The 12,073-nt window shown below is 42.3% G+C and overlaps 1 protein-coding gene across 1 annotated transcript in view; it reads left to right on the top strand.

Moving 5' to 3' along the window:
• The window catches only part of LOC115093093 (lysozyme g-like), a 69,498-nt gene extending 65,674 nt beyond the window's left edge, over nt 1-3,824 (top strand). The window contains 1 exon segment of the mRNA XM_029604782.1: nt 2,720-3,824. Within this exon segment, the coding sequence (XP_029460642.1) occupies nt 2,720-2,853 (134 nt within the window). The 3' untranslated portion in view covers nt 2,854-3,824.
• The last annotated feature ends 8,249 nt before the right edge of the window (nt 3,825-12,073 follow it).

Below are 12,073 nucleotides of genomic sequence, written 5' to 3'. Positions count from 1 at the left end.
TTTTGAAGCTAGTAACATTAAAGAAAGTAAAAAATTGACAGTCTCAGGGAGACAGGTTCTTTTATTGATTTCTTAAAGTCAGAATAGTAGGAAATAGCTCTAGAGACGACGTGGTCAAGCATAATGTCCATCCAGGAACAACTGTAGCCTTCAAAACATTTCATCTTTTGTCAAAAAAACCCAAAAAACCCAGAGTACCCAAATCATCGAGTGAATCATAGCTAAGTGCACCAACGAATGAGTACATGTGTAAAAGTATTAGACTTTATAAAAAAAATAAATTTAAATATTTAATAGTATGGTAAATATTTTATAAAATAAAATTTGAAATATAGTTATAATTATCTGGAATGTTTTAAAACCTGATACCAAGGTTAAAATATATTTGTGTCATCATTCATGTTTCTATTTGTTTTCCTAGTAGACCATATTCTCCATTGCTAGTTTAATAAATTTAACTTTAATAATACCAAGTCTTAAAATAATTTTTCTTTTATTGGTGAAACTTCGTTGAGGAAAATTGTAAACTGTTAACTTATAACAACTTTAAGGAAACCCCAGAGCCTGAACCACACAGCTACCTATGTGACTGTGCGTAAAAGCAGTTTTACAATTTCCGAAGTGGTTTACATATATTAAAAAATTCCCAAAACTCATTAATGTGAAGATAATAGAAAATACTTTTATTTAAGAGTTATCTGAATTCAAATAAATGAGCACTACCTGCTCTAATCAATTTAAAACAATCATATATAATCTAATAAATTACAGCATTTTTATAGTCTGACACATAACACTAGGATGCAACTTAATACAATGGCAAAAAAAAGTATTACAAGATACATGTAAACAAATGTATATTAAATTAACAGGTATCAATTATTCATTACATATGCCTTCACCAATCATTAACCCTTTCAGGACGAGAAAACACAATATAATAGGCTCACTGATGACTATATTCGGGGTGGACCGGAAAGGGGTTAATATACATGTGCGTAACTACATTCCATATCAATATACCAAATGTTGCATTCTTAGACAACAGAATATGTAACCCCAAAAATATGCACAATTATACTGCATTCAAACACACAAAAATGACAAATATGATGCTCCCGGTTGGCAGATAACAAGGCCCTTTTTTCACAGTTATAAAGGCTTCCTCAGGGGGACCCCTGGCACAATAGACCATACAAAATCTATATACTGCACTTAAATATCTGTGAACTGTGGCGGGAGCTGTTTAATACTGTCTAAGGGGGTTGTCACTACCTGGGAATGTTTGCTAGGAAAGCTAAGCTCCTTTGAACGATGATCTACAGCTGTTACTGTGACAAAATCCGCTGAACAATATGGATTGGATAAGAAAACATTGCTTGGGCACTTGCTCCAAGATTAGCCACATTACAGAGAAAAATGTACAATGAGCAGCTCGCAACACGGGCACTCGCTACAAAATGCAAAGCCGCTACATCCAGGAGATGTGTTGTTGCCCTACAAGCTGTGCTAGAAGCTGTGGCAGTAAAAGTGCATATCCCTATAATCCTATTGTCTGGGTGTTTAAACAAAAACTATCCTCAATCTCATTTCATTACAACCAATAACATTAATACTCCAGTTAAGAACAGTTTCTTTTTAGTTGCTTTCTAGGATTTTTCTAAAGCTGTGCATCCTATAACTTTTCATAATGATGCCTGTTTGGTGCTTTCATCCTTCTAGCATAGCATTGCATGATCCATTTTTCTGACTTCTATGTCAAAGCAGTATATCAAGAAGCTGAGAAAGTGCCCTGCTTATTGCATGCACAAAAGAACCCTGTGGAAACATCAGAAATGTTTAGAATCACAACATCCATTCCAATCCGTTTTTTTGAACAAACCCAAATGCTTTACAGCTCTTAAGGGGCAGATTTTAAAAGGGCCGCGCCCGTAAACCCCGGTACGCGCCTAAGTGCTGGGCCTCTTTGAAGGGGTGGGCCGGGGGGAGGGTGTGTTCTAGGAGGGGAGTGGGCTGGGACAGCGCCATTGATCGCTATCCCGGAGCCTCGCACACAGGGCAGTTTTCCGGTGCATGCAACTTCAGGACTGGTCCTGAAGTAAATTGGAAACAGCAAAAAACAAAAGCAAAAAGGTAGGATTTAGGGGTTAGGGAGGAGAGGGGAAGGGTAGGGGGTAGGGAAGTTCCCTTCCAGTCCACTCCTTAATTGGAGCAGACTGGGAGAGAACTTGAAGGCCAGCATGCAGCGCGGCGCGGAAATTGCATTAGTCGCCCACACCTGCGCGTGCGGATTATAAAATCTGGTGCGCATGGCCCCTGGATTTTATAACATGCGCGTGCATGTTATAAAATTGACGCGTCCATGTGTGTGTGCCAGGAAGCGCGTGCACCTTTTGAAAACCTACCCTTAAGCTATGAATTTCTTCCTGACCTTTCATATTTGATGAGAAGTCTCAACAGGCAGCTTCCCCACTCAAGAAAAAGCAGTCAAAATGCATGGAAGCTGTCCAGATGCAAGATCCACATTTACTGATGCACCGCCAAAACATGCTGGCATCTCTCTGTACAGTTACTTGTAAAGGATACAGAACAAGATAGCTGGAGGAGTGCACATGGCCTGTAGGATAGAAACCTCCACTGAACCAGCTGATGTAATAAAACTTTCTTCTACTTTGTCTTTTACTCTGTGCAGCAACTTGTGTTTGTTTTTTCATCTTAGGTGGGCTTGCTGCCTATAACATGGGACCCGATAATGTCAACAGCTACCAAGAAGTAGATGCTAAAACTACTCACTGTGACTATTCCAATGATGTTGTTGCTCGGGCCAAGTTTTATAAGCGTCATGGCTTTTAATGCAGAGCAAATGACTTAAGAGTTGGATGCCACTGCCTCCCTTCAGCACTGTATTCCAATTTCTTCTTCATGTATACTGGTAGGGCTGGGTACATAATAGGATCAGCTAGTGCTCCTCTGAGCCCCAGAAGCCAACAGAGAAATCTTGCCTCTTTCCTAAAAATATATTTTCAGTTTGCTTGAGCCTATAATCCAGTACTTATTACTAGAGAGAAAGCTTAATAGGAATGCTTAATCAGACATTTCTGCATGTGTACCAGGATACCTTTTTTTTCTGTGTTCTAAACGTTTAGCTCCATTTTGGGGTTTTTACACATACTAATTTTTAGCTTTAATATTACTACATTTTTTTTTGGCAAGTTCAAAATAGTTAAGTATAATTTCAGTAGAACTACTAGTACTATACAGTACTATTGACACAGTTTATTACTGAGTTTCAAACAAAAAAATAACTTCGGTAAATGTTTCTTGCCTTTTTTTTTTTTTTTGCCTTTTTAAAATTGCTACATGTTGAGGAATAATCTGAAATCTCGCAACGAGAATTTATAGATTTTGCAAGATAAGAAAAAAGAGGATACTTCAAGTCTTCAAGAGAAAATACCAGTATAGACTCTCAGCTTTGCCCATGAATCTGCCCCCAACACAACTCCTTTTGCATGCCTCTTGGATTCCCCCAAGCCACAATAGATGAACTCTGCTCCAGGGTGGTATAAATTGGTGTAGCCAGTGACTTATTTGGGTATTTGTCATCCCCTAGGCACTATGGTGCTGTCATCTCCCCCCCCCCCCCCCCATTCAGTGAGGTTCAACAAGGAGGAGAAGGTCAAAAGGCACAGCCTAACTGTTTCCTGTGGCAGCACAGGGCTTTATTCTGTGACAAAAATTAGAACATTCTGCTACACTTTAGCAAACCTTTCCATCTTTTAAATTTATAAAAAAAAAAAAAAAGGGGGGAGGGATTGATAGGGGGGGTTAGGGGTTCTGGGGGAGTAAAGTATGTTCATAGATGTTTACTGTTGTATGATATGTAACAGACCACATTATGTATCATATGTCAAGTTTTTGCTGTTGTGTTCGATGCTTTGTCAAAAATAAAAACAGTTAACATAAAAAAAAAGTAGTTTTCCAAACTTGTGTCTGTAATTTTATTTTGTTTTAAAGTGGGTGAAAAAAAAAAAGAGATCTCAAGAGTCAGTACCAGAAGGAGATTTGTGAGGAGGAGGAGAGGGTGAGAGGATCAGATGTAGTCAGAGGAGAAGGAAGAGGATCAGGAATGGGGCCAAAAGAAGGTGAAAGGATTCGGATAAAGGGAGGAGAGGGAGAGAATAAGCGAGGGAAGAGGGAGACAATGATAGGGGAGGGCCAGGAATCTGGGGTGGGAAACATGAGGGGAGAAGGGGAGGAAGGTTCTGGGAGTGAAGAAGGGGAGGAGAGAGACAGCTCATAGGAGAGAGGATATGGGATCAGGGGATAATGGAGGAGGTTCCAGGATCTGTGGAGAAGGGAGCGGGATGGAGGAAGGGAGATTCCAGGAGCTGGAGGTTATAAACGTAGATCAAGGGAGGGAGAATCAGAATTGTAATGGACAAGGGGAGAAGGGAAGTGACCTTACTGTGCTCCAAGCCTGCTCCTTCTTGCTTTCCCATACCCCCTCTAACCTCCTACACAATCTGGCAATAAGACTCACACACACAAACAGCACCAATCCCTTCTCTCTCACACATACAAACACTGCCCTCCATCCCCTCTCTCACACACACACATCCCTTGTAACCTCCCCAAAATGATTATCTTTTTTTCTGTGTACTCCAGGCTCATCCCTCTCCCCTCCTGTCCCTAAACGACAAGCGGGGAGGGACTGGTTTAGGGAGCAGAGTGGCTTTTCTTTATTCTACCATGTCTGTGCCATTCTCAGCCCCTCCCCTCCTGTGCCCTGCTGACTGCCTATTGGTAAATCCAGGCCTGGGTGTAGCTCTGGTTAGAAACATAGAAGTGATGGCAGAAGAAGACCAAACGGCCCATCCAGTCTGCCCAGCAAGCTTTCACACCTATCTGTTTTCATAATCTGTTACTCTGACCACGAGGTCAGGGTCCTTATTGGTAACTTTTTGGTTCCAATTCCCTTCCACCCCCACCATCGATGCAGACAGCAGTGCTGGAGCTGCATCTAAGTGAAGTATCTAGCTAATTGGTTTTGGGTATTAACCGGCGTAATAAGCAAGCTACTCCCGTTTCTTTACCCTGCATGTGCAATTCAGCCATTGTTGGTTGTCTGAATAAAAATCCTCTTTACTTAATTCCCTCTATTGCTGAAGCAGTGAACTGCGCTGGATACTTATTCCAAGTCAAGTATCATGCTTAATTGATTCGGGGTAGTAGCCACCGTAACAAGCAAGCTACACCCATGCTTATATGTTTACCCAGACTATGTAATTCATTCCTTGTTGGTTGATGCTGATATAAATCATCTTTTCTACATTCTCTTTGCCGTTGAAGCAGAGAGCTATGTTGGATGTGCATTGCAAGTGAAGTATCAGGCTTAATTGATTCGGGGGTAGTAAGCGCTGTAACAAGCCAGCTACTCCTATGCTTATCTGTTTACCCAGACTATGTAATTCATTCCTTGTTGGTTGATGCTGAATATAAATCATCTTTTCTTCATTTTCCCTGCCATTGAAGGAGAGAGCTATGCTGGATGTGCATTGAAAGTGAAGTATCAGGCTTATTTGATTTGGGGTAGTAACTGCCGTAACAAGCAAGCTACTCCCCTGCTTATTTGTGGATGCAAATCCTTTTTTCCACATTTCCTCTTGCTGTTGAAGCATAGAGCAATATTGGAGTCGCATTAACTGTGTGTATATTTATTGAATAAGGATATTAATCTCCATGTAGTAGCCGTCATTCCCGCAAGCAAGCCACCCCTTGCCTCTTCTCTTCATTCACATCCTCTAGACTTTATGGATCCACAGTGTTTATCCCACGCCCCTTTGAAATCCTTCACAGTTTTGGTCTTCACCACTTCCTCCGGAAGGGCATTCCAGGCATCCACCACCCTCTTCGTGAAGAAATACTTCCTGACATTCGTTCTGAGTCTTCCTCCCTGGAGTTTTAAATCGTGACCCCTGGTTCTGCTGATTTTTTTTGCAACGGAAAAGGTTTGTCATTGTCTTTGGATCATTAAAACTTAGTAATTGAGTATGATTTGAACACCTATGGCAGTACGCTCTCTCTCTTTCTCCCTCTCTCTCTCTCTCATGAAATGAGCACTTGGCAGGTAGGAAAATGCAATTATGTAGGCATTACTGCAAAGTATGAAAAGTTAATGTACTTTGCAGTAATACCTATCACATATGATATTTTGATAAATCTAGCCCTAAGTTAGTAGGATAATTTTGCAGGGATATTCAGCGGTGCAGGTGCATCTGAATATTTATTTATTTTTAATTTTTATATACCGAAGTTCTTGTAGGGACTACAAATCACTCCGGTTTACATAAAACAAAGAACTGCTCAACAGAGAGTGGAGCTTTACATGGAACCGTAGAACATATGGAACAGTATAAATGGATGACAATTTAACATAGTGAAAAATAAATAAAAATAATAGTTTAACTGGTAATAAATAAAGAATTATATTATTTACTAAAGCGGTATAACTGTTTAAAGTAGAAATAAATATTAACAATGCTAAATATATATATGAAATAAAGTGAATTTTTGAACTCAAAGATAGTTGTCCAGTTGCATCCCAGCTATGTTGTCCCCAGCTATGTTAAAGTTACTGCTCTTCAGGCTGTCCTAAAGTTCTCCAGCTGTGTCAACTAGATAACAATGAAATTTGGATGTACCTGTGGTGGCACCTACCTCTGGTTTTTGTCCAGGTTACGTTTATCCCATGCCTTGAGAAGGAAATCTGTTACTAGTTTCCCTTTATATAAAAAGTGAATTCTTTTTTTTCCCCCCTGCATAAGCCTGTATTGTGTACAGTCTTGAAAAATGAAAAAAGTAAGAAACAAATGATTATGCACTTCCCCTAAAATTAAGTCCACCGGGTAGTCGGGCAGGTACCAAAGAAAGGGAGGAAATTTCCTGCCCTCTTAAGGGGGAAAAATCCAAATAAATCTAAGTCCTAAAACAAGAAAAGGACCTAGCAGCCCACTTATTAAGGAATAACATAGTTTGGATTTATCCTACAATTGAATCATGAGTCCTGTTCATGCACCTAGATGGGGACACTCTCTTTTCCTTCTGCCCCTTGTAAAAATGATGAAAATTGATCAGGTCCCCATAAGCCATGTATCAAATTGTACAGTTTAACTGTGCCACAGATCAAATTGTGCTGCTACAGAAGGATTTTTTACCTCGAGTTCAATTATTTTCCCTGTTTTGTTTGGGTAGCATGTGAGACATCTGGGTATAAAAAAAACTTTTTGCTCCTAGAAAAACATTTCCCTGCTTTTGCATAGAAAGTCTCCACCCCAGTTTCTGTTGAGCTGAAGTACAAAAGAGACCAAAAGAATCTGAACTGAAGAAACACCAACAGAAGCATCCGGCAGTTTCAAATAGTCCATTTCTACCGTATCTTCTAGCTTTTCCTGTAAAGGTGATTTGTTTTCCCCAGGAATAAAATCTGTTCCAATGGTAGAAGAGATTCTTTAGTAACCTGCACAGTTTCTAACAAATATTTCTTGAAAAACTGATATGGTGAAATTCCAGGCACCTGTGGAAAGTTCAGCGCCTTTAAATTACTCCATTTTAATATATTCTCCATAACTTCTAACTTTTTTTTTCTGATCATACTATTATCCTTTATGAGAGGTAGTAACTTTTCACTGAGTCACTTTTGACAGAAATCCATTTTGCCTTGAGCACCCACCACAGTCTCTTGGGTGAAAACATGAGTTATCGACTCAGAAAAGGCGGTGACTAAAATAAATTTAGATGGCAAAGACCACCTATCCAAGATGCCATGTCAAATCTGGTTTAAGGAAAAACGCCACCATTAAACTCTCTCTCCTTTGAAACTTGATTCAGGCTGAGAAGTTTTCCTAAAATGAAGCAGCAGTCTCATCAATAGAGGACTGACTGCTTAACTTGTCCCCTGCTGTGTTCTCTGCTTCAGGTAGCAACCACAGTGACTAAAGCTCCAATAATTTAACCAAAGTGAAAGTCAGATCTGACCCGAAGGCTTAAGCAGGAGGCGATAACAACATGGGACTTAGTACCACAGCCCTGAGCGCACCACTATCAGGTGTGTTCCCAAGTGTGGACTTCCAGGAAACAAACTTGTCTTTTGGACTCCCGGCAGCATTGACGCTAATGAATCACCTGATGAAAGGGTCTTTGTCTTGACCCTCCTTTTTGCCGTAATGAGGAGGTAAAGACTCTAGAAAGCAAATAGAATAAAGAGAGAGAGACTGCAGGTGAAGGAGGGCTGTGCAGCAGCTCAGAATGCATTCTTGCACGTCCCAAAATCCCCTTGTAAAGGGGTAGTACCCCGCTTCCTTTACCGAGGTTCACAGCGCTTGTGTGATAAAACAAATTTTGTGCGAACTTGTTTGTCTTTATTCTCCCAGCACACACAAGAGCAAGTCGAGCATAGTAAACACAGGGGGCCGATGCAAAAAACGTGCGCTGAAAGCGGGCGCTGTGTATTCAGCACCCACTTTTCATAGCTCGGCCCCAGGCACCTCTCCTGGGGGCGCGTTATGAAGGATATTAAGTAGGAGGCAGTACAGAAAAGCAGTTTTTTCTGCTTTTCTGTACTAGTTTTAGTAGCATTCAGCAATTAACGCCTGCTCCGGGCAGGCGTTAGTTACTGATTGCTAAAATGTGCATCCTAGACGCACATTTTTTTTTCTTGCATAGGGAGTGAATAGCTGATAGCCTCATTCACATGCATTTGCTACTGACACGGAGTTTATCAGTGTCCGTTTTCATTTCTGGCAGACGGCCGGTTATGAAAACCGATGCCGGGTTTACCGGCGTCTGCCTTCATCAGCGGCAGCCTCCGCGGGCTCGCGTTAGCAAGGAGGCGCTAAAGTTGCGCAAGCGACCCTAGCGCCTTTTTGGATTTGGATATTGCATGGTGCCACCCTTGCGGGCGCCACGCGTGCGTTAAGAAAGCAGACGCTGAAAAGTCAGCACCCGCTTTCCGCGGAAATTATTGCATCGGCCCCACAGTGCGAGATCACTTCTTGCTTGTACAGGAAACAAGGGCCTTAGATGGGTGTGTCCTTGGCCTGAGCTTACTCTTAGAAACATGCCGGTGCCCATGACTAAGGATAATTCTGTTTTACATGTAGACACTCATTGTAGAAGATTAGGGACTTTCCTGAGATTTCATCGAGGGCTGAGCTGAGCGCCAAAAGGCATTACAGACAACTCACAAGCTGGTACTAGAGTTCCCCCAATGTATAAAGTCTCTGAACATGTGTTATAACCGAACTGTGCAGATTCTATGTTATATTTGATAAATATATGCATTTATCTATATTTATATATATCCATGACTATACTCTTTGCAATAAATAATATTTACCCAGAGATATCTGCCTGGTTCTTTCAGACTGAACTGAAACAGCTTACCTTAAGAAAAAAATGATTTGACCTAAATTTGACACCTATAGTACCTTTCACAGCAATATTAACTGAAGTTCAATGCTAATTCCCTGTCTTTATTAACATTCCTATTATTCGTACTTACCCATCATGCCTACTTATGCTATCATGCACTCTATATGTGCAAGATAACACTGACATATCTACCTAACACACATACAAACAGCATGGTACAATGGGTCATCTCAACAGGATGCATATAAATGCATACACCTGTGCCATTCAGCACAAGTATGGTTAGGGCTGCTTTAAAATTGCACATAACTCTAAGGAGCTGTACAAAAACCTTCATCTGCTGATGGTAAGTTGGACTTGCCAGAAAAAAGTGCTTAAATCTAGAAAAAGACCAATCGGCTCATCCAGTCTGCCCAGCAAGCTCCCACATTTATTTCCCATACTTATCTGTTTCACCGAGCACAAAGTTCAGGGCCCTTGTTGGTAACTGTTTGATTCAAATTTCCTACCACCCCCTGCCATTGATGCAGAGAGTAATGTTGGAGTTGTATCAAAGGTGAGCATAAGGCTTAATGGTTAAGGGTAGTAACCGCCTCCTCAAGCAAGTTACCCCTATGCTTGTTTACCCAGACTGCACAGATCAATGCCTTGTTGGATGTTGTTTAAATGTAAATCCTCTTTTCCACATTTCTCCCTGCCATTGAAGCAGAGAGCAATGCTGTATATGCATTCAAAATGAAGTATCAGGCTTAATTGGTTTAGGGTAGTAATCGCCACAATAAGCAAGCTACCCCCACGCTTATTTGTTTGCCCAGACTTTGTAGCTCAGTCCTTGTTGGTTGTTGTCTGAATAGTTTTAAGACTAGTTTTACAATAGTATTTACAAGATTAGTATTTGTGTTAGAATTGTGTGTGTACTGGGAAAATAGATTTTGATTTAGTGAGCTAGTAAAGGTTAGTATTTGTTTGCCCATGTTAGAATTGTGTTAGGATCCATGGGTTTTGTGGACCCTTGGCCCGAGGAGAGGGTTGTTACCACCTGCGGGGAGGAGCCCCACAGGTCCTCAACGTCGGGAGGCGAAGTCAGGTGCAGCAGGAGATGTAGTAGAGTGTAGAGGAAAAGAGTGTCCTCCATCGCAGCCACTTGATCACAGGAGCTTGTAGAGAGAATACTGTGGAGGATCCCGAGGAGCGGGATGAGAGACACAGTTCAGAGGGAGCCCACAGTATACAGGCTGAGCTGCAGATGCAAGTGCCAGAGCAGGAACCTCAGAGAGAGAGGCGCTAGATAGGCCCCGAGGAGCGGGGAGCGTGAGGCAGGAAGTTCAGGAGGTATGCCGCAGAGACAGTCCCGAGGAGCAGGGCTGCGTAGCAAAGAAGGCTCTGGTGTGATGACGTAGGCTGTCTCGCGGAGCGGGGAAGCTCGAGTCGAATCTCCGAAGTAATGACGTAAGCCACCCCGAGGAGTGGGGCTGTGCACGATGGAACCTCTGATAGAGGAACGGAGACACTACCCCAAGAAGTGGGGAGGTGCAAAGTACAGTCACTGGTGTCGAACGAAGGCACTGCCCCCGAGAAGCGGGGAAGCCAGGTACAATCACTGTGTAGAACGTAGGCACTGCCCCGAGGAGCAGGATGCGCCAAGTACAGTCACTGGCATAGGCACTGCCCCCAGGAGCAAGGAAGCGCAGAGTCAAGTCTCCAAAGTAGTAAGGCAGTTCTGGAAGGCAACCCGGAGGAGCAGGGAGGCCGGCAGGCAGGAACTCGAGAAGGCGCAGGGCTAGCCCGAGGAGTGGGGGAAGCCTGGAGACAAGCAGGCCTGGAGCACAAGCAGGCCCCTGAGGAACGGGTACCCGAGCCAGGGTCGCAGGTAGATCTGATACAGGAACCACGAGTCCGAGGTCACAGGAGCAATCACCAGTAGCGAAGGAACTCGTTGCCAAGTCAGCTAGCAAAGGGTGAAGGCGGTGCTTAAGAACGTCGACCTAGTGATGTCATCAATCGGGGATGCCCCTGAGGTTCCCGCCATTGAGTCTTCAAAGGAGGGCTCGGTGACATGCGTGCCTAGGAAGGCCCAGAGTCGGCGTGGGTGGAAGCGGCGCCCTGGCTGCCACGAGGAGAAACTGGAGGTATGCAGCGGTAATGGCTAGCCCCAGCCACAAGCCTGCCCGGAGAGGAGAGAAAGGCAGCACATGACTTGAGTTGAATCGGTCGCAGCCATCTGCGACTGACGGTCATAACAGTGAGTTTGTAAAGGTTACTTACTTGATTTGAGAAGGTGGTAAGCAACTAGTCACTGATTTGATTCCCATCTACCCCAGTCACATTTTTTGATTATATATACATTATTACCCTGACTAGCAGAAAATCTTCAAAATAAGTCAATAATTAAGAATAACGTTCAATTAATCCCAATTCTAGTGATCGGCTAATTTTAGTCCTGTTGATGGTCATTCACTAACATTAATCACCTAGTTATAAAATTTAAACCCATTGATTTAAAAGTCCACTAATAAGTTTAAAAACACTAATCATATTTAATAACCTTAAATTGAGACATGCGTATCCTTTAATCAGCTTTTAAGACTTTATCAACAACAAATTAAGATGTAAATAGAAGCCCAGCAACAAGAGGGGGGTATAC

Source organism: Rhinatrema bivittatum, chromosome 5 (assembly GCF_901001135.1).
Source record: "Rhinatrema bivittatum chromosome 5, aRhiBiv1.1, whole genome shotgun sequence".
Classification (NCBI taxonomy): Eukaryota; Metazoa; Chordata; class Amphibia; order Gymnophiona; family Rhinatrematidae; genus Rhinatrema; species Rhinatrema bivittatum.
The sequence above is the reverse complement of the archived record's forward strand: the minus strand, read 5'-3'. Positions and strand labels throughout refer to the sequence as shown.